Genomic DNA, 22,694 nt, shown 5'->3' on the forward strand with positions numbered 1-22,694 from the left:
TTTTTTATGTCCAAAGACACAGTTATTAGCTGCACTCATCACATCTGTACACTAGATGGCCCACTGAGAACAGGGAGCTGCATACTTCTCACTACAATCCTTTTCTGACTTCATTTGCAGTCAATGTGATGTCTTAAATAACTTCCAGCCATTTTTGCCTTATAGTCCTCATCTCTCTTTTTTTTTTTTTTTTTTTTTTTTTTAACAAATCCTCTCACTGCCTGTGTTTTGGTTCCTCTTGATCCCCATTTGTCATACAACATTGAATCAAAGTGGACTTCATGCAGTTTTTTTTGGCACCCATCAACAGAAAAAGACCATTTAACGTGAAAACAGATCTCTAATACTTGATCTAAATTATTACAAAATAAATTACATGTTTGTGTAACTATTCATAACCTTGAGGTAGACACATCACTGGTTTTATAGTTACATGGAGTGAGTCAGTATTTTAGGAAAGCTCATAAAGACCAAGGAGCACTGACTGAAAAACACATGTCTGGATGGGTACAAATACATGTCCAAGTCACTGTGCATCCCTTGGAGTCCAGTTAAATGAGTCATTAAGAAAAAGGAGTTTGGCATATCTGCCTGGAGGAGGCTGTCCTGAAAAATTTGAGTGTCTAAGAAGACGAGTGAGAGGGGACACCAAGAGATCTGCGACAACTCTGAAGCATTTCGGAGCTTCAGAGACTGAGTGGAGAGATGGATGTCAACAGCTCTAGCTTTATGGGAGAGTGAAAAGACAAATCCACTCCTAAAAAAAGAAAAACTCACTCGGCATCAACAGTTTGTCAAAAGGCCGATAGAGGACTGAAGTCAGCTGGAAGAAGCTTCCAAGGCCTGATGAGACCAACATTGAGCTTTTTGGCCATCAGACTAATAATCATGTTACACTGCACATAATCATAATTACACCTTCCCCAGTCTGAGGCATGCTGGTGGCAGCACTTCGCTGTGGAAACGCTTCTCTGCAGCAGGCTCTGGAAGTCTTGTGAGGGTAAAATGAATGCAGAAAAATACAGAGAAATGCTGGAGGAAAACCCTGATCCATCTGCAAGAAATGTGCAACTTGAAAGATTTGTTTTCCAATTCAATGTTGTCAAACGATAAAAAACTACATTTTCCAAGTTGGATGAATACTTCATATAGGCTCTTTATTCTCACTATGCTTCTGATCTTTCTCGTTGACCCTGATGCACCTACATCCTGCTTTTCCTCAAGTGATTTTGTTAGCACCAAGGGGCACATGCTCCAACACCTAAACAAACACGAGGGGTTATATCTGCTATGAATCTGCCGTGTGGGTGATTTCTCATCCCTCGGCTGAGTCTTGGAGGAACAGTCAACCCAGCATGATTCTCCGTGCAGACACATTTTGCTATATGAGTGTGTTTGTACTGTTGTGGTTGTCATTATATCAAGATTCACTGGCATTTTCACAATTTTCAAAATATTTTCTATTTAGATCTATTTGTACTACTCACCTATGTCTTGGCTGAGCCTGAAATAGATCTAACCTGTCCTTCACATAACCACTTCTCTCCATGGTCGTTTACTGTTTCATCCCCTTTAGACACAGTGTCAGTCTTATCTTATTTTCCAGGGGCAAAGTGATCACCGTAAATGTAACTTCCCCCAAGAAATAGGTTATTTACTGAGCTGCACTCTTTAGCCATGCAGCCACTCCCTATCCACTAACCGCAGTGACAGCCTGCCAATTCAGAAATGTGTCCCTGTGCTGGCAGGTGGTCTTTTCAGTGGATGATGGATAACTGAACTCATGCAAAATTATTTCTGGAATATTTAACACCAGAAATCTTTCTTTCTTTGTCCTCTGATGTTTCTGCTGCAGGAGCAAGACTCATCCACTCTCAACCAAAAGAACAAGTTTCCCCTGCCTAACCGTTCTGTATTTGGTGAACAGAAGTCAAAAACATGCTTAACTGCATCTGGGAGAACCTGATTTGACCTTCAGTGGAAGACAGAGAGACAGTAAATCCATTGCAGCCAACACACTGTTTGTTTTGTCAGGAGAATAGGTGACTATGTAAAGGGTTGTGGCGGCAAGCATACTGGAAGAACCAGAAAGTGTTTGCAGAGGCTGAGGTGGGGAGGTTAAGATTGTGTATAATGAGAGCAAGAAAGAAACCCAATCAGTTATAGTAGAAGGGTGTGCTCTACTCTCTGGTGAACGGAAGACATTGAGAGGAACTTAACCTCAGTTTCACTTGTTTCTTTTAATGCTTTATCTTTCTGTTGAAGAATACATCAGGGATTTCTACCTCTCTGCAGTGTGACCTATCTGTTCAATCAGCAATTCATAACAGGGTGAAAGAGAGGAGGAGGATACAGGGGCACACAGTAATCAGAGAACATCTCATCGGGAGGTTAGGGTCAGCTCTGACACAGTTTAGACAACTTTTCATGTCTCAAAGCCGGTCACCCACAGGACCCAGTTTTAGCAAGAGGCCTGAAAATTCCTTGTCAGTTCTTATTAAATGCACCCTGATGTACAGTGAGGTTAGATTTGGGTGGGTTCACTCTCTGAAAAAGGCCAGCATTGGACAGAAAATATGCCATGCACAGTACATGTCTTTGATGTTCAATAGACTGTTTTGATATGAAACATTTTCTAAACAGGTTGGCAGTTCGATCATAATTTTTGGCCTGTGTTTTGATGAATGTTTCTTTCTAAATGTGATAATAAATGTAACAACAATGTAACTGAGGGAAAATGAGGTACTGATGAGGACTTTATAGGAGGTAAATGTGTGCACCAGTAGTCGAAAGTAACTCAGTATATTTGCTCAAGTACAGTACTTAAATACTTTTTAGTAGTTTAATCTGTAACACTACATCATATTTTATAACCTGGTGTTTTGTTTCTCATAAATAACATGAATAAATGTTGTGGAGTAAAAAAGCATAGCAAAAAGTAGCAAAGTTGGAGCACAAGTATGAAATAGTATTAAATGGAAAAAGCAAGTAAAGTAAAAGTACCTCAAAATTGTACTTAAGTCTACTATTTGAGTATATGTACTTATACTATAAATCCATATAACATTTTACTTTGTACTCCACTACTTCAATTTAAGATTTAAGATTTAATTACTAGTTACTTTGCAGGTTGAAATTTTACATAAAAACACACCATAACCTTATAAAATACAGTAACAATATTACAGTGACAAATATTTCACAGAAAAAGCAAAGATTATAGAAAAGTCAGAAAAATGATTACAGGTTTGTAATATCGAACATTTTATTCTTCTTCTTTCATACCCTATTAATCATCTCATAAGCCTTTAAATTTTGTGACCCTTTGTAGGGTCCCAACCCCTATGTTGGGAATAACTGGACTAAACTACCTACATTCATATAAAGTAGTGAAAACCCCAGTAGCTCCCCCTCAAACAGTTACAATATTAAAATGCAATGATGAATCAGTATTAACAGTCAGATAATTTAATATATAATCATATTTCAGTCACAAGGGCCATTTTTTGCATAAAAAGAACTTTAGATTTGATGTTTTAAGTACATTTTGCTAATAATAATTCTGTACTTTTACCCAGGTAGGATTTTGAATGAAGCACTTTTACTTTTAATGGAGGATTTCTGCATTGTTGCACTGGTGCTTCTACTTAAGAAAAGAATCTGTGTACTTGATCTGAGCATTACATATGTATCACATACACTTTGTCTTTATTTTGTCACTCTTGTTGCTCCTTCTTTAAGTGGACACTGAACTTTGCTGTACATATTTTATCACTGACAACAGTGTGGTGGCCTTTGCCTTATTCCTTCAGTTCCATTTGTAGCTTATGTGAAGCAGATCTTAAGTTCTGAAGTGTAGAAAGAGGTAAACAGACTCTGTAATTACTGTCTGGACCATAGTGATGCTAACATTGGCCCAGGGTTTTGTTTTCACTGTGAGAATCCCTCATGTGGCCAGTGCAGCAAAGACAAGACATGCTTGTGCCTCAATTTTTATTTTATTTTTTACCAGAGTAACCCTGAAGGTCACACAGGATAATATGGACTTGGTCAATAAAGGCTATACAGGAGTGTCCTTGTTATCTGAACGTATAACCATTCCTGTGATAATAACCCAGTCAATGTATTTACTGATCACTATGACCAACTTAATATTTGCCCTGAAGTTTTTTTTTTTTTTTAAGCTGTGCCAACATTCCACTGCCTTTTCCATGGTGTATTTTCAAAGAAACATCTGGATTATTTAACTGTTTTTAATTAAAAAATGTCTCAGGTGTATTCCTAATGAAATGCCCTGAAGGTTCAAGGTTGTTGTTAGTTTTATCTCTTTAGATGTTCTTTATCGCCACCTCATTGTAAACTATCTTATGGACTAGTTGGGACTTTGAACCTGAAATAAAATGCATGTTTGTTTTTTTATTTTTATGAGAGGTGACAAACCTCAGTTCAGGAAGTGATTATATGAAGATGAAAGCTGTGCTAATGACTTTACAGCCTATGTTAAGATTTTATTAAGAAGTTTTACTCATATACCTTTTACTGGTATTTTAAGTGATTGAAATGAATGAAATTAACATTACGTGTATCTTTGTGGAACATGGCAAACGTGTATGGGTTAATTATCTCCTGTCCCTATTTGTTATGATATGAGGCATCATATGGACATTATGAACAGGACCACTGCTTTGTGTTGACCAGGTTATTTGGTATTATTTAAATATTGAACAGCCAGCTACCAGTCTTATAGACTGTTACAGGTGAGCCAGTGAGTAGGCTAATACTTTTGATCTTTTCATGGGATTAGAGGGCCACTCCTAGGAAAAGAAAAAAATCTGATATTTTGCAAATAAAGTCGTAATTTTACAGGGAAAAAAAAAGAAAAACTTGACAAAAAGTTGTACAGTCTCTAGAAAACAGGTGAAATATTTCAAGAAAAAGTTTTCTTGTTTCCAGAAAAATGTTGAAATATTTAAACAAAAAAGAATATTTTGAGGAAGGAAACTGGTACAGTTTCTGGTACAGTTTCGAGAAAACAGTTGTAATATGTTGAGAAAATTATGTAATTAATATGATTTTTAGAAAAAGGTTAATATTTAAAAAAAAGTCATAATATTCTTTTTTTAAAAAGTGATAATATTAGGTGAAAATGGAATAGGATTAAATGTGTGTGTTCCTAACACATTCATGTGTCCCCTTGCTTGGCTCTTCTATAGGTAATATCCTAAAATCTAAATTACTTAGGTGCTTATTATACAGTAACTTCTAGTCAACCACATCCGTCATTTGGCATGTAAAAGCTGAGATGATTTTTTTCTTGCAATTTTTTTATTTTATTCTCAAAAATATTTCATCTTTTTCTCTGAATATCTTGACTTCTTCTCGAAATCTCAGATTATTTTCTCTCTGACAGGCACCCTAATGCTCCATTGTAGGGCCCCTGAGAAAATTTCATCCAAGTTGCCCAAATTCCTGGCTACGCCCATGTTAGGCGTGAGTTGCAGTAAGGCCAGAGTTTGCCTCCAGGGAATGAAACTAATGTGTCCAAATACTGCACGTGCATGTATGTGCGTCTCTCGTATTTCTCTGAAAGGGTTAAACTCATAGTAAAATCCATCCCTACAGAGCTCCGCCTCCCAATTGTTAAGGTTGTGCGCCTCCAAAATCACACCACTCCAGATCCCGCCTTCCCCCTCTTGGGCCCCCTACGGCCCCACCCACCCCTGGACCACATTGAAATGGGCCTGATGTTGTTGTCAAACATTACAGTGTGCAGAGCATCCCTCCTCAGATCTTCCAGCAGGAGCATCTCTATTACAACAGAGCACAAGGAGGCAACAGCGAGAGCCATTGCTACTACAGGTGTAGTGACAAAAAGCAGTCACATTATTGACAGTGTTATAGTAGCATATCAGAGACCTAAAAGGCTTCAGCGTAGATGCATCTTCCAGTGTGGCTGAAAAACATGCGACGGCCGTGTTACGCGTATCTGTTGCTTGTCATCTACTCCCTTGTTCAGACAAGTAAGTTCAAATTACCCGCATTTTAATTTGAGCAGTTATGTTATTAATTGACTCTATTTTTTGACTTGGCACCCACGTTAAACACATGCAACACGCTAATGCTGTGCTTCAGCTTGATGTTGTTTGATAGAAATATTTAAATAACAGTATAAATAAGACTTTGGCCAAGTATTCAGTCGGTGTGGGTTTAAATTGCCCACTCCTCTGACAGCACCGGATGCAAGGGGATGGGGGGAGGGCGCAGTTCTACACAGAAAGTAGGTCAGATCTCTCTCTCTCTCAATCTCCCTTTCTTTCACAATGAAATTTCGAAAAAAATTGCTTCACATCGTTTCTACCTCATACTTTGCATTAATTTAACAGTTAAAATCCTCGGTATATCAATCATAATGCGTCTTTTTTTAATGGCTGCAGATTTCGCTCATACATTTTATTCTTTTTATTCCTACCGGCTTTTGAATGAAGCTGCATGTTTTGTGCTTTTCATTTCGTGGCGCTCAGCTCGCAGCAGGTTCGGCAGCCAATGAGGTCTGAGCAGAGCTAACACTGTCTGTTTGTAAAAGATGTCAAGCAGGGTTTCTGAAAGACCGGTTTTTGAAGCTGTTGCCATTCATAATGTGGGAATGGGCGCCACTTGCATTAAAATGACTGTAGAAAACCTATCATAGGAGCTTTTGGATGACTTTGGGTTTTCCCAGTGTTACAGGCGCACATATTCTTCCTACATGATGCAATATCCAGTCTGTCTGTAGAAGGCTTTTTCCCATCATATGTCCCTCTTACCTGATAAGCCCTATATTCTGGAAATGAATGGACACCCTCCAACCCATCCTCCAATACAAACACTGACATTGTCTTGAGCAGCATTCCTTCAGTTTTGGCTGTACACTCAAACAGATGTGAAGTCACTCTCAGACCTGTTCCCAGTATGTTGAATCTGGGAAATGGTGTGTGGTGAAACATGTTGGAACTGGTTGTCACCTATCCACATATCCAAACTAGTCACAGAGATATGTGTCATGTCTGTCACCCATGTTGTGAAATAGTTGTCTCTTACCAATGTTTGGACAGAGAACTTTTATTTGTGCCACCTTGAGAAGAAATCCATCATCTCAAAGTGTTTTTTTTAATGGTAATGGATTAACTTTGTGACCAACAAAGGACACCTTAAAGGAGTTTTTATTTTTAAACAGGAGTTTCCTGTCACTCTTTCTGCTCACCACATGGCCAATCAATTAAACATCAGACTTCAGGGAATGGGCTGCAAACACAAGCATGAGCCCATTCGTTATTTTCCCAGCACTGATTTGTATCCAATCAATAATCCTGTCATTCAGTCCAGTTTGTCTTTCAAGGCCTGAACTTTAAGCCCATTAAGTAAATAGCCAGTGTGAACTTGGATTTGGGTAATGTGTCATCAGTTTCAGGGAGTAAGAGTTGATCTATAAAGTGAAAAATTCCACCATGTAGTTAGCACTGTCTCTCTCACACATTCAGGAAAAAGGAAAGTTTGAAACCTACCATAAAGTAAAACCATTTGAGTGTTTTGTTCTGTATTGTTTTTTCTTTTTTACTACTCGCAAGGATGTCCATTTGATGTTGACCACTTTGTCAAAATGAAACTGATCATTATTTTTATGGAAATGCACAGCCTTTCAGATGAAGTCATAAAGAAATGAATGTAATTATGGATTCATATGAAATACTACAGCAGTGGCAGAAAACTATTTCCTCAGCTTGCAGATCCTCAAAGAAGTAAAGTCTCTTGTTGTTTAACTATTGCTAAAGCATCAACAATGACTAATGGCAGGATGTTTGACTTTACCCAGAAGCCATTACCATTTTCTATGCTGTAACACATGTAGGGATACATGATGTATGATTTATCTTTTTTCCATCCATTAGGGCCCAAATTTGGGAAAATATTAATACTCAAACAGAAATATTTAATTTGAAATTTTTGGTAAAACACAAAGATGCTATGAAGATACTGTTAAACACCTCCATCTGGACCCTGTCAGAAACAGGTGTCCATCTGAGGATTTGAGCCCCCGGGGCCAGAGGTAGGAATGGTCTCTAGTATCTTTTCATAATGTGCTGTCTTTTTAATGTACAATCTAATTGGTTCTTCCAGTTCACTGGCTTAATTTGGTCCATTTTAGTTGGGGGTTGGGAGGGTGACTCTGTGTCTTCAGTATTTTTGCTGGCATGGACCATAAATGCTGGATAATGAGATTTCTAATGTTATTATGAACTTGTCATAACAGCAGCTCTCTGCTAAATGCAGGTTGAACTGCTTACATAGTAAGTATCTCTGTTTCACTTGTAGTTTAATCATTTATCTGACCTATTTAAACAAGTAGAAACATGCATGTGTTCATGTGTGTGTCCTGCCAGAGTATATACCTCCCAGCCCCTTGCTCTCTGGCAACATATTTATCATCAGCTCTGCAGTTGCAGAAGACATAGTCCTTCCGATACTGTAATGGACCCTAACTGGGGATGCAAAAAATTTTACCTGTGAGGTTTTTTGTAGAAAATTACTGCATGTGTGCTGACCAAGGAAATGTTTTATCCATGCTACCAGCATGGATCTATGCATGGCAATGTTGGCCTGTCTTTCCGTCCACCACTTTGGTCCAGACTGAAATATCTTAACAACCATTGGATGGATTGCCATGCATTTCATACAGACATTCATGTTCCCCAGAGGATGAATCCCAGTGACTTTGGTGATTCCCTGATTTTTCTTCTAGTGTCACCAGCAGGTTGACTTTTGTGTGTTGTTATAGACATTCATGTTCCCCCTCAGTATTAATTGTAATAACATTTAACTTTTCCAGTTAGCATCATCATCAGGTCAAAATTTTAATATACATTAACTTATACTTTGGTTTATGACTAAATATCTGCAAAACTAATGACATCAGCTCATCAGCTCTACTTTTTGTTTACTGCTAAATAACAGATGTTAGCATGCTGACACACTAAACCATGATGGTTAACATGGTTAACATTTTACCTGCTAAACATCAGCAGGTTAGCGTTATCCTTGTGAGCCTTTTGCCATTATGGATTAGCATTTAGCTCAAGCCAAGCAGTTAGCATGGCTGTAGACTCTTAGTCTTGGTTAATTATTATTGTGAATGAATGATTTTTCAATGTGACTTCAATTCTTTTCATTCGCAGCCATGTATTGTGTTTATGGGGAGTCTTGTGTATTGGCCCTTGATAGATCGTAATTAAAACAATAGACCTTTTATATATGTCTACCGTAGATGCATTGACAACATGTGGAACTAAGCAGTTCCAGTGTGGGAATGGGAAATGCATCACGGTCAGATGGGTGTGTGATGGCACAGATGACTGTGGAGACGGCACAGATGAACTTCCTGGTACCTGCTGTGAGTATCATGTGTTACTTAAAATGAGAATGGACTTGTTATTGCTTTGCATACATAACAATCCCACAATCCCTCAGTCTCTCAGTTGCCATTTTCTTTGTATTTCACTTCAAGTGGCTAAAACGTGTAGGCCCTCAGAATTCAGTTGCATGGACCGTCTTAACCAGTGTATACCCAGCACCTGGCGCTGTGATGGAAAAGCTGACTGTCAGAATGGAGCTGATGAAGAAACCTGTGGTGAGTCATAATTAACAACAGATCTCAGAAGGCCTTATCATTTCCTCAGTCATATGAGCTTTGTGTCTCAGAATTCACAGCTTCCTTTCCTCATTTTTTATCCTTCCTTCCCGCTCTTCCCTGGCTGTTCATTACTCTGATCACCATGTCACATCTACTCTTTTAGTGCCCAAGCAGTGCATAGACACCGAGTTCCGATGCAGGAACGGTCAATGCGTGTCTGCCTCCTTCGTGTGTGATGATGAGGCAGACTGTGACGATGGCAGTGATGAGGCCTCCTGCCCGCCTGTCACCTGCAGCGCTACAGCTTTCCAGTGCAACAACACTGTTTGTGTACCGCGGCTGTGGGCCTGCGACGGTGACACCGACTGCCCCGACAGCTCAGACGAGTGGCCCCAGAACTGTGGTACAAAGAGACCTCCCTCTGCTGCCACTCATCAGTGCTCCTCCCTGGAGTTCCGCTGTGGCAGTGGAGAGTGCATCCATGGTAGCTGGAAGTGTGATGGAGGAGCTGACTGCCTCGATCGATCGGATGAAGCTGACTGTGGTAGGCTGATTACAACATTCTTTACCTTTTGATTACACAACGTCATTAGTTTCAAGTCATCATCTCTTTTACTTTCAAATTTCTGCCTGTTATGTCCCTCCAGCTCGTCCCACCTGTCGTCCTGATGAGTTTGAATGCGGTGATGGTACTTGCATCCATGGTAGCCGTCAGTGCAATCATCAATATGACTGCAGGGACATGAGTGATGAAATGGGCTGTATCAATGGTACGAAGCTAACCTACCCTTCCTATCCTGGTTACTGGCAGCCAAATGAACCACTAAATCCATAGTCTGTGTCCATTTTGCGTGATTCAGTGTTTTTTTCCATGTGTCATGCACAGCGACCCACTGTGATGGCCCAAACAGGTTTAAGTGCCCAAGTGGGGAGTGTATTAGCATGGAGAAGGTGTGTGACATGCATCGTGATTGCAGGGATTGGTCAGATGAGCCTTTGAGGGAATGTGGTGAGTACATAGGTCCTCATTCATAGCTGTCTGGTTAATTACTACCTTAAGTATATAATGAGGGTGTAGCTCAAGAATGCTAGTTGTATCCTCAAAAAAAAAAAACATTTTTTTCTTCTTCCCATTGCAGGCTCCAATGAGTGCCTGTACAACAACGGTGGCTGCTCTCATATCTGCAAAGACCTGAAAATTGGCTTTGAGTGCCTGTGTCTTGCTGGATATAGCCTGGTTGACAAAAAATACTGTGAAGGTAACAACCTCCCACACAGTTAAAATCAGAAATAGTCAAATATCTGTGTGCTTTTTCATGCTAACATGAACTTCAGTCACATTAACAAATTATGCCAATTGATCTGTTTACTCTGAAGCAAAAACGTCCACGTCACTGAGTGTCCTCATCAGATAACAATAATTCTTATGGACACAGTGACACAGCAAATCTTCTGTTTCATAACACTGCCATGTGTATTTAATGTAATTTTTTTTTTCTCCCCTCACAGATATTGATGAGTGTGCAAGCCCGGACACCTGCAGCCAGATCTGCATCAACCAGATAGGCAGTTACAAATGCGAGTGTGAGGAGGGTTACCAAGTTGACCCGGCAACCAAAGCCTGCAAGGCCATCGGTAAATATGAGCTCTCTGTGTTCTTTCTGGAGTGTTTGTTGTACTATTTTGTAAGGGTTAATGGCTTTGTCGAATGTTATTTTTCCTGTCACATTATAGACGTTTAATGTAATGATAAAGAATTTAACTCCCTCATATATTCCCAGTGAGACTCAGCCTGAGCCAGGATGGGTACTTGATAAGTCAAACTGAAATTTGAATTTCATCTCATTATTGGATATATTTGTGGACATTTGAGGGCCGAAATTGCTAGGAGACAAGTGACAATTTTTGTGGTGCTTTACTGACTAGAGCACGTCATAGTCCTGTATAGCCTATGAACATTTATAAAAGAGGGATTTTCCCCCCTCTTTAACAAATCCACTTAGCTTTGATCATGTACCATCTGTCCCCTTACAACATTAAAAGTTTGTATTTCACCTGCTCTGGAACCTAGGTGGCTAGGAGGCTTACGAATGCTAGCACTGATTCCCATTAAATGTTACTTTTGGTTCATGTTCATTGTTAATCCCGTAGAAATGGGGGGGTCTAGCTAGCTACTCTGTAATTCAAATCGCAACTCGGAGTAACAACTCAGAGGAACTGTAATGATATTATGAACCATTTTTAGTGCTTGCCCACACAGATATTGGATCAGTCAAGTTGCCAGTAGTGACAGTGCCAGTCAGAACCAACAATTCACCCCCCAACTAACCCATCTACCCTTATTTTGTAGGCACAATAGCCTACCTTTTCTTTACCAATCACCATGAGGTCAGAAAGATGACTTTGGACAAAAGTGAGTACACCAGAGTTATCCCTCGTCTAAAGAACGTTGTGGCTCTGGACATGAACATGGCCACCAAAGAAATCTACTGGTCAGACATGTCCCAGAAGAAAATCTACAGGTGAGTAAGAATGACAATCACAATTTAAAATAGTAGCTGTTTCCTTTACTCCTGTTTGACACCTGTTTTCACTTTCTATCTAGAGCTCAGATGGACTTGGCTGAAGACTCAACTCATCACAGCGTAGTGATTGGCAGCGACACTGATGCTCCTGAAGGCATCGCCTTTGACTGGATCCATGGTAACCTGTATTGGACTGACAGCATTCGCAGCACCATCTCTGTGGTAACTGCTGATGGTAGCCGTCGTAAAACTCTCTTTCACCAAGACTTATCGAAACCCCGCGCAATTGTGGTTGACCCCCACAGCAAGTAAGTGTAATAGCACTAATAAAAGTACAGTAATGCCTAAATCTTTCCTAGACACTGTGTTTTCTTTATGTGTGTAACCCTGAGGGAATCAATTTTTTTTATGATTTTGATTTACAATATTTTTACACCTCCCAGCTTCATTTACTGGACAGACTGGGGAAATCCTGCTAAGATTGAGAAAGGAGGTCTTAATGGAGGAGACCGCACTGCTCTGGTCACTGACAACATTGTGTGGCCTAATGGCATTACACTTGGTAATGGCATTCTTGTCTCTCTTGTTTCAAGTTGTTTTTTTTTTTATCTATTCATGTGAATGCCAGTGGTCACTCTGGTCTGACCTGTTGAACCCCTCAACCTGCTTCCTCCACAGACCTGTTGAACCAGAGGCTCTACTGGGTAGACTCTAAGCTACACACCCTCTCCAGTATTGATGTGCAGGGTGGTGGTCGACGCACCCTCATCATTGACGAACACAAGTTGGCTCACCCACTGGGACTCACTGTGTTTGAGGTAGATATTTACCTTCAGATAAATTTCATTACACCCATAGCCTGTCAAATACAGCGTATCATGAACTCCTCACTGCACATGCCAACAGCAGTATTCCTCACTGCTACCACTCTGTACTCAATCTCTTAAATGTTCAAGCTTTGTTGTTTTTTGTGCTTCTAGGAGAGAGTGTTCTGGACAGACGTGAGTAACAATGCCATCCTCAGTGCAAACAGGCTAACTGGTGATGACATTGCACCAGTGGCAGAGCACCTATCATCACCAGAAGACATTATTCTCTACCATAACCTCAAACAGCCTGCTGGTAAGAGAGGTCTTACAACAGTATTACTTTGTCATTAAAAACTGGTAGAGATTAGATATATTTGGTAGTGTCACTGTCATTGAGGAAGAGGCAGGGAAACATGCTCATATTAAAATCAGAACCATGGTAACTAGGGTTATTAATTTGCATAACAGATCAATATCTGCCTTTTTTAAAGTAGATATTGGCCAAATATTGTCATCTACTGCCAGTCTGAGGGAGGGTCCTCCCTGAGGTGTTTTATTTTTGGTACATTATTTATTCAATTACGTAATGTTGTTTGTAAATTATTTCTTAATTTAAAAGCAGCAACATCAGAATTTCCCTATATTGGATCCCTGGGATTCATCTAACCCAAAGATCCCTAACCCTGACTGGTCCTCTGATCATTTACTACAAGGAAACCATATGCTTAGGGAAAAAAAAGTTGGATGATAATGAACTTGTTTGGCTATTATTGGCTTTTTGCATTAGGTTGATTAAGAATCTCTGCTCAAACCCTGCAACAATTCTGGGTCTGGGTTTCAGTGGAGAGCTATAGTGGCAGAACCCATTATAGTTTAAATAAAAGCTATAGACTATATCTGGGAAAACACTGAATATTTTCAGTTTTGTTGAATACTCACACAAAATATCAGAGATAAAATAATTGACTTTAAAAGGAATAGTTTGTAGTTTTGATTTGCTTTCCTGCTAATGGGTGGTTAGAAGATCAGTACTACTCTGTTTGTACAGCAAATATATAACTAGCTAGAGTCAGTAGTTTAACTAAGATTAGCACAAAGACTGAAAGCAGAAGGAAAGCAGAGGTTTTCCCTGTTTCCAACTAGTTAGTCAGCTTTAGAAATGCTAGTAGGCATATTTTGTTACCTGTGAACAGAGCCAGTCTAGCTGTTTCCCTGTTTCCAGGCTAAGCTAAGCTAACCAGATAATTGTAAGCTTAGTTTATTATCTTAAATTTAGTGTACATACATAAGAGTGGTATCAATCTTCTATTCTAACTCTCTACAAGAAAGCGATTAAACGTATTTCCAGTAATGTCAAAATATTGGTTTAATATGGTTATATTGACAATGGCTTCTAAATATGTAAAACAGTTGAACTCAACTAAAATATTATGTCCTTTTTCATTACAGGGAGGGACTGGTGCAAGGTGTCCAATGGCGGCTGTGAATTCTTGTGCCTGGGAGCTCCTCAAGTGGGCAGACATCCCCCCAAATATACCTGCGTCTGTCCCGATAACATGATGCTAGCTGGAGATATGAGGACATGCATACCTGGTGTGTAAATTTTCAAAGAGGAAATGTTGTATAATATCGAGAAGAAAATTACAAAAACAATTAAATGATTGCTGTCTTTTAAATAGAATATTTTCATTAGCTCAAGCAGTCCTTTTGCTGATTCTCACCCCTCCTCCTCTGTTTTTGTACTCCACCAGCTGTGCCAAAACCTGCAGCTCCTGTGCAGCCTCTAGTTCCACCTGCCAGCACCCCTCGTCTGCCACCAGTGCCACTCAGGACCACACCCATGACCAATCTCAGGACCACACCCATGAACACACTCAGGACCACAGCCAAACATCAGGTCCATACCACCATCACAGTGCCTATCATAATCACCAGCTCTACGGCCAAGCCAGTACCACGCACAACCAAGCCTTTGGTCAGGACCACCACACCTCAACCGAAGACCCCCTCTCCCCAGCCAGTGAATACTAAAATTTCCCAGACTAACACAGAGGCTCCAGTCACATCTCTAGGCAAGTATCATCATGGGGGTTTTTCCTGTATTGTACATAACTGAGGTGAAGTTGCGTAAACACTTCACATTCCTGTCGACCATTTTACAAAGTTTTGAGGAACCTGAAGGCAACACTAAAGAAGCAATTACAAAACAGTTCCACACTGCAACTGCGTGACTGTGTAAGAGTACTTTCAATATTTAAAATATGATTTAACTTTTTTTCATCACTCCTATCCCTTCAGAAAACCAACATGAATTTGCTGCAGCCATACCCAAGACTGCCTCCACCACCCCAATAACTCTGTACATTGTCTTACCTCTGGGTGAGTGGCTTTGGCAGCTGCTACAAAGGCAGTATCTTCGCAGAAAATAAAAATAATTCGAACAGCCACCTATCATGTCTCATCTCTCTCTGGATCTCTTTCCCTCAAGTAGTGATTGTTTGTCTAGTGGCTGTTTTTGGCATGCTGCTATGGAGGAACTACAGGCTGAAGAACACCAACACGATTCACTTTAACAATCCTGTCTACCAGAAAACCACTGAGGACCAAGTGCACATTTGGAGGAGCCACAGCCCTGACGGTTACTCCTACCCAAAAGTAAGTGTAAGAGGTGTCACTTCGACTTAGCTGTTTAAATTGCAATGAGATAATAGATGATCTGTGCTATCTGTTCCATCTCTTCTCTTCCTTATGAAATCTAACTGAATTCCTCCTTCAGTTAGATTTCAAATAGAGATTTTCAATCTGTAGTTTTAGAGACTGGGGGGTGGGGGTGGGGAGGTGTCTTCACAGTTTCATGTATTTTCAGCCTGTTTGAAAAGAACACATTTTGTTGTTGTGAACACATACAGTATGTTATATCTGACACCTTGTTCATTTGCTGTCCCATCAGAGACAAGTTGTGAGCTTGGATGAAGAGGCAGACAATCCAGCCTTCACAGAAAACTGAAAAATGTCAGCATAATGGAAAGAGCCTCAATGATAAGCTACTTTGGATGTCCTTTTGTATTTTGACCTCACTCACCACAAAGATATGGAAGTCAGAGCCAGTATCAGACAAGCTTGAACCACTATATCCTTACGGACAAACATACGCTCTACAGTTGCAAAAACCCAATGTGAAACATTTTCTTCAGGTTGCACATATTTTTTCCATCCACCAAATCATACCAAATCATCAAAATGATGGATTCCTCAGTCTAAAGTTTTAACTTGTTATCCAAACTGTGATCATGGTGATATACCTGGAGAACTGTGTCATTGTTAAAGCCACATCATGACTTGCTGCATGCTTCAGATTAACTGAACTCATTTGATGCAACTCATTTGCGGGAATTCCCTATAACTCATGTTGCGTAGAGTTCAGAAATGAGTATTGTAAATATCACTGTTTATTATTTTTGTCTTCCAGTGGTAAGTGACAAGCTGTTAACGGAAAAATTATATCTCGAACTTTTTATAGTTTAAAGCAATAGTAGTCATTTTGGGAAATACGCATAGTCACTTTCTTGTCTTAGAGTGAAGCTATCACCAGCAGCAGTTATTTTAGTTTAGCACAAAGACAGGAAACAGGAAAACAGCTAGCCTGGCATAGTCCATAGTTTATCCATAGTTTAAAATAGTCGCCAACCAGCACTTCTAAAGCTCACTAACTTGCTACTTGGTACTGTGTGATTGTCATTAAACCAAGAAATAGTTACAGAATATAACTTCTTGTAAAACCACACCACTCATTTTTACATTTATGTTTTTGTAGAGATTAAACAAATTAGATAAATTAGTGTGATTTTGAGGTGTTGGTTGATAGATTTTTTAACCTTTGGACAGAACTAGGTTAGCTGTGTACCTGTTTCCAGTCTTTATGCTAAGATTACATTAGCAAATGGCCTTATGGCTCTAACTCCATTTTTAATGGAGACAGAGTGGAACCAATCTTCTCATCTAACTCTCAGCAAGGAAGCAAATAAGTGTTTTTTTCCATAATATCAAACTGTTCCTTTTTTTGGTTCACTGGAAACAAGAAAATCTAATCGGTTTTATCCCAAAACAAACACTAACAATAGAGCTGATTTAAAGTTGAGCATTCAGTAGGTGAATGTAACACTAATAGGATTCTGCATGTGTCAATTTAACCAGTGTGACCTAAGTAAGTCCCATGATTTCATCATAATTTTTACACCAGCAATTGCCTCAGTAGTAGTGCTAAAATATCATCCAGGAGGACCTAAAGTCACTGCTATAGGTAACCTCAAAGAAAACACACTACACACTGTGCCTTGAATAATTACACTCTGAAAGCCTTCAGTTTTCACTTTTCATCATATGCCTTTTGTGCCAGTTGGTCACACTCTCTTTCAGCAGCTTGTCTGTAGTTTCTCAGTTTCTCTGGACACTTGTTCCGCTCCATTCTCCTTATTTGTGGTCGGCTGTCTCTGCATTGGATAGTCATCTCTAAATTTTCCTTCCCTCTCAGGAAGACTGGTGCATTCCTCAAAGTCAGAAAAGGTTTGATGTAGCCATGTGTGAGCAATGGGGCCTTGTCTAATGCTCTGTACCATGGCACGTGTATATACTTACTTCCTCTCTTAGGACTAGAACATCAGCTTGACTTATTCCAGCATTCCTGCAAAACAAAGCCATGTGCCCTATCACTTTTTTTTTTTTAAAGACACATTTCTCAGCAGCTGTTTGAGCTCATTTATTTGTATTGCTGATAAATATGTGCCTTTTTAATTACATGTTGTGTTCACATGTTCGTGTTGGTGGTATTGAACTCAGTGGATCTGTGTAAAATCAACGTGTCTGCCTGTTTACAATGAATTGTTTGAGGAATGTGGCAGCATTATATGCAGGTGAGGTTATACCTAACAAAGATGTTATTGTGATGTGAGTTGATGACCGTTGCGAGGCTTCTTGTTAGAGAAACTAATGCATAAGTGCTAGTGAAACTGTACATAAATTCAAATTCACAGACTAACGTGCAGAATAAGTGTGTAAATATAATGTTCATACATGTAAATATTTGTTCTTTACTTTTTTCAGTAATGTCAGTGTTTTATCCTTTGTTGTAAACTTTAAACATTTGCTGTACGTAAGTAAATGTTTCTATTTATTATAGAATTGGGGCTCTTTTGGTTAAGTTTTTTAAAGACTCCAGTCTGAATTTACTTTGATGCATAACTTGTTAACAGTCATATCAGACTTGTTTATTCAGTGTTGACATACCTAATGCTCATGTTAGGTTTTTCCTCACGTTCTCCACAATCCTTCAAGTAATGCAGCAGCAAGTAGTAACTGGATACAGAAAATAAGAAAACAAAAGGATACAGAAAACAAAATTTTAAAATCAGTCATTTTTCATACTATTTATCCATTACTAGCAGCAAACTATTTCAACTCTTTATTACTTTTAACTATATCGTTCAGCTAAATATTACTTTTAATTAGTTTCAGTGTCAAGGCTGATGAAAGCAGCACAGGCAGGGAGGACCCAAATGCAGACTCAAAGGCAGGCAGATTCAGTGAAGATACTTCAATGCAAAGCTTACAGGCAGATGGGTTGACAAGCAGACAAGCAGACAAGCAGGAAGACAGGCAGGTAGAGGTAACAGGATAATACTCGCTGGTAGCAGGAAAACAGGGAAAACCACAGAAACATAAGCAGATGATCCGAGAGAACTGGTGAAAATGGTAACTTTAAATAGTTGCTTGGGTGATGAGCGGAACCCGGTTGCAGTTGTGTGAATGGGGAGGGAAGTTCAGGTGATCGGAGGTGTGGAACAGGTGAACAAGTGGAATAGTAAACAGGAAAGAAATCTGGTGGGCGGATGAAGAGTGGCAGGTCTGAAAGGGGGAACGTGTAGATGAAGAGAAGTTGGAGGGCTGGAACGGGCCAAGTGGAACTAGGAAGCAGACAGTGACATTTAGCTAACCATTTCAATTGTTTATCCATTACTTTTAGCAAACAGTTTGAGCTGTTAATCGATCAGTTTTCGCTAATTATTTGAGCTGTTAAGCCATCAGTTTTAGCTACCTAATTCAATCATTTATCCATTAGATCTAGCTAACTAGTTCAGTTGTTTAACCTTTACTTTTAGCGAAGTATTTTAACTATTTATTCATGAGTTAGTCTGCTTGCTTGCTTTTTTCACACCCTCAGGTTGATAGACAATACTGTTATTTTGAATTACACGTTAGTAGCATCACCGCAAAGATGTGGATAGACATCTTTATATCAACTAAAAATTACGATTTTTAGTTGAGTTAGTTGAGTTTAGTTCGGTTCATTTTTTTAGCTTTCCACATTGACTGTCTAGTTGGGAAGCACTTCCTGTACTACAATACTGGGTTACACACGTTTTTTACCACTTTTTTCCCTTTCTTTTGCCCCTATCTGGTGCAAAGTACTTTAGTGGCAGAAAAAAGGGTTTGAAAAATGTAAAATGCACCCTCTTCGACTATTACAAAGCTTTGGTATGCAGACATGGCTAAAAACGTGAAGAGAGGGGTTTTTTTTCTTTTCTTTTCTTTTTTTCCTCTTTTTTTTCTGTGGGTCTGGCTGTGCTTTTGTACATCTATGGAATGCAAGACCTTTTTCCCAGAAAATCCAGACGTCATAGTGAAAGGCAAAACCACAGTTTCTTAGAAATTCTCCAGCACTATGAGATCACATGTTGGAAAAAAAACATTGCTCTGTGTATGAAAGTCTCCTTGATTTTCATTTATTTGCACATAAAATTAAAAGATATAATAACTCATACATGAGACCTGGATAGTCTAAATATAGTCACAATACATTAAAAATTATCCCACATAATTTGGTATTATTCACTTTTTCGTTCAGATTTTGATCATATAGTTTCATCATCAGTATATAATTTTGATAAAGCATTGTCAATTTGAGTAACATTGTAAATTGCCAGTTGACGTGCTTTTTATAAACCAACAGTATAGTACATTGATTGATTGATTGTGTTGACGGATTTGTGTTTGCACAAGCAGAAGCAGAGAGAGAAACGTTCCCATGACTCCAGGCTCAGCTTGCTAGACATGTTCATGAGCAGTTTGAAATGTGTTTATTCATGTTTTAATGCACACAATTTTTTTTTTAAATCATCAAAATCCATGTTTTGTGGTAGATTTAAGGGTACTCCAGAAAACAGTTACCTTAGAAGAGAAGGGAAACAAACAGCTCTATGACCCTAAAGATCTGTGGTCAAACCCACCAGTAGGCATGTCACGCGTAATGCTCAAGGCTGAGTAAGAGTGGAAGTGTTGAGCTGATAACAATAAGATGCAGTGAAACATCAATAGACATGTGAGCAAAATATACAGATAAGAAAACAAGCAATTCATAGTGACTTTCAGACTGCTCTCGAGTGAAAATTTAAACACTGTAAATGATTTTTAATACCCATATATTCATCATCAAACAGTGTGAATCTTTCCTGATTCTCAGGACTCATTGTCAAATCAGTTATTGAGACTCCCAGTCCTGTAATACGATTTGTTTTTGTTTGGACAGAACGAAGAAATGTTTGTTTTTCAAAGAAAGGCTTCATCTGAATCCCTTGACACTATTAATCATTAATTTAACCACAGAAGGTCACATGTGACAGGCTGCATCATTCCAGTTACTTTCCACAGATGAAAGGAATAAATACTGCTGAGGTCATGGAGTGTTCTCTACTGGCTACACGTTTTTCTGTTTGAAAGAAGCTCTAAACATCTATTTTACTAAAGTCAATTGCAGCACATTTTATGTTCAGGTGCTTTTCAGGTGTATGACTCAATTTGATTCATTAACAGTTATAAAATGTTAGCTAATTTGGTATTTCTATGTGATCTCACCTAAACTTTGACGTAGAATAAGCATGACAAACAGGAAATCCTGTTTTGTTTAATCACATAAATTCATTATTTATACAAAACATGTAGAGACATTATACCTTCTGAGGAAATGTCTGAGCAGGTTCTAGTAAATTCACAAGATGTTTAAGACATTTGATCTCCCAGTGGGTGACGACACAACATTGGTGCTCACCTGATCCTACGTAGACAAAACCAAACAGCTGGGTTCCCAGTCCCTGGACCATCACTGACCTTTGCTCAGACTATGTTTTGCCTCATTTGGGAGGCATACACCACAAACTAGACAGCAGCTTGACCAGTGGCTCTACTAATGATATTTAATCAAAGTTGTTCAGAGAGGATAAAAATTATGATTAATTTATTTTTTTTAATTATTTTTTGGCATTTTATGCCTTTAGGTGATGACACATGAGAAGAGAGAGATGGGAAACAATATATAAAATCTTCAAAAAATTTTATAGAGAAGTTTAATGATTGGTTTAAGGACTGTTTCCCCAGCCAGCCCACAACATGTAATACAATGGGAATACATGTGGGAAAGGACTGTTGTAGGCAAAAGGGTTTTGGCTGTATCCAGAATGAGACAATTTTTAAATTGTCTAAAACTAAGATGTTATCTTAACAGTTGTTAGCTTTACAGGCAGGTGGAATTTTTTTTGCATGTGTGTATTCAACAGTGTCATCGGCATACATTTGCAATTTTATCAGTTTATACAGTGGTAGACGATCTTTTATATGTAGACTAAATAATAGTGGGCCTAACACTGATCCTTGAGGTAAACCCATTGTTCACTTCATGTTACTGCTTAATTTGCTTTAACACACTACATCCTATTAGATAATTATGAAGCCATCAAAGCCAGTGCTTTAGATGAAAAATTACATTTACAAGTGTGAATGTCATGATTGAGTGTATTCACTGTTCTATGCAAATCTGAAAATACAGCACCAATTACCCCTCCTTTACCAAGCCAAGATTTTATTTTCTCTATAAAACGTAAGATAGCTGTTTCGGAATAATTTTCCCTGAAACCAAACTGAAAGCCAAACTGTTGGTCAAGACAACTTTATCTGCAACTTTATAAAGTAATGGCTGTATGTTTATGGGTCTATTGTTACTGACTTTGTGGCAGTTTCCAGATTTACTCAGATTTTCTCTGTGTTACCCGTCATTATGGAAAGTATTTTCACATTGCCAAAACAGCCTTTTAGATTTGCCTCAAAACAAATTAGAGGGGCATTACGAGAGATATTAGACAATCACGTTTTGCACTTTACTAATGTTTCATTATGTGCCACACACCAGAGCCATCTGTGTTTGATCAATATTCAGTGTAAAGCATCTGCTTTACCACACTGATGTCCCCTAATCCGGTCAAAGCTTTGTGTTTAACTGCTGAGATGATTATGTATGAGTTATATTATCCTATTCAGTCAACTCAGGTTTGTTCTGGAAGTTCTTCCAACAGATTTTGCATGCGCAACCCAAACTACTCTGATGGGGTATGACCTTACACACTGTTTTGTTTCATATGCCCCTTCTGGTCTTCCCATGTCCAGTAAACATCCTCTCCCAATATCTGCCAGATTAGTGAATCTGCAAACAGACTCACTTTACTGAACAGTAAGATTATTTACCTTTAGTGGGATATGTTATTTACACACATACTGTAGGTGGTTCACTGAAACACAGTATCAGTATTGACTGGTTTTTATTTGACGTAAATGGAGTTCAACATATGTAGACATGCTTTTTGGAAAGAAAAC

At 38.9% G+C, this 22,694-nt stretch overlaps 1 protein-coding gene across 5 annotated transcripts; it reads left to right on the forward strand.

Annotated features, from left to right (window-relative positions):
- Positions 1-5,730: 5,730 nt before the first annotated feature.
- On the forward strand, positions 5,731-20,717 carry ldlra (low density lipoprotein receptor a). 5 transcript variants are annotated; one of them, XM_040122235.1, is made up of 18 exons: positions 5,731-5,859; positions 9,299-9,424; positions 9,539-9,661; positions 9,828-10,208; positions 10,312-10,434; positions 10,551-10,673; positions 10,804-10,923; positions 11,174-11,299; positions 12,015-12,186; positions 12,270-12,497; positions 12,633-12,751; positions 12,868-13,007; positions 13,170-13,311; positions 14,448-14,591; positions 14,750-15,070; positions 15,297-15,377; positions 15,487-15,653; positions 15,949-20,717. In XM_040122235.1, the coding sequence occupies exons 1-18, from the start codon at positions 5,736-5,738 to the stop codon at positions 16,003-16,005; spliced, it is 2,817 nt and encodes a 938-aa protein (XP_039978169.1). In that variant the 5' UTR covers positions 5,731-5,735; the 3' UTR covers positions 16,006-20,717. The 5 variants fall into 5 exon arrangements, with proteins under 5 accessions (XP_039978169.1, XP_039978179.1, XP_039978203.1 ...); XM_040122245.1 differs by having other exon boundaries at positions 15,490-15,653; XM_040122254.1 differs by having other exon boundaries at positions 5,759-6,020.
- The last annotated feature ends 1,977 nt before the right edge of the window (positions 20,718-22,694 follow it).

This window comes from Xiphias gladius, chromosome 3 (genome assembly GCF_016859285.1).
Source record: "Xiphias gladius isolate SHS-SW01 ecotype Sanya breed wild chromosome 3, ASM1685928v1, whole genome shotgun sequence".
NCBI classification, from domain to species: domain Eukaryota; kingdom Metazoa; phylum Chordata; class Actinopteri; order Istiophoriformes; family Xiphiidae; genus Xiphias; species Xiphias gladius.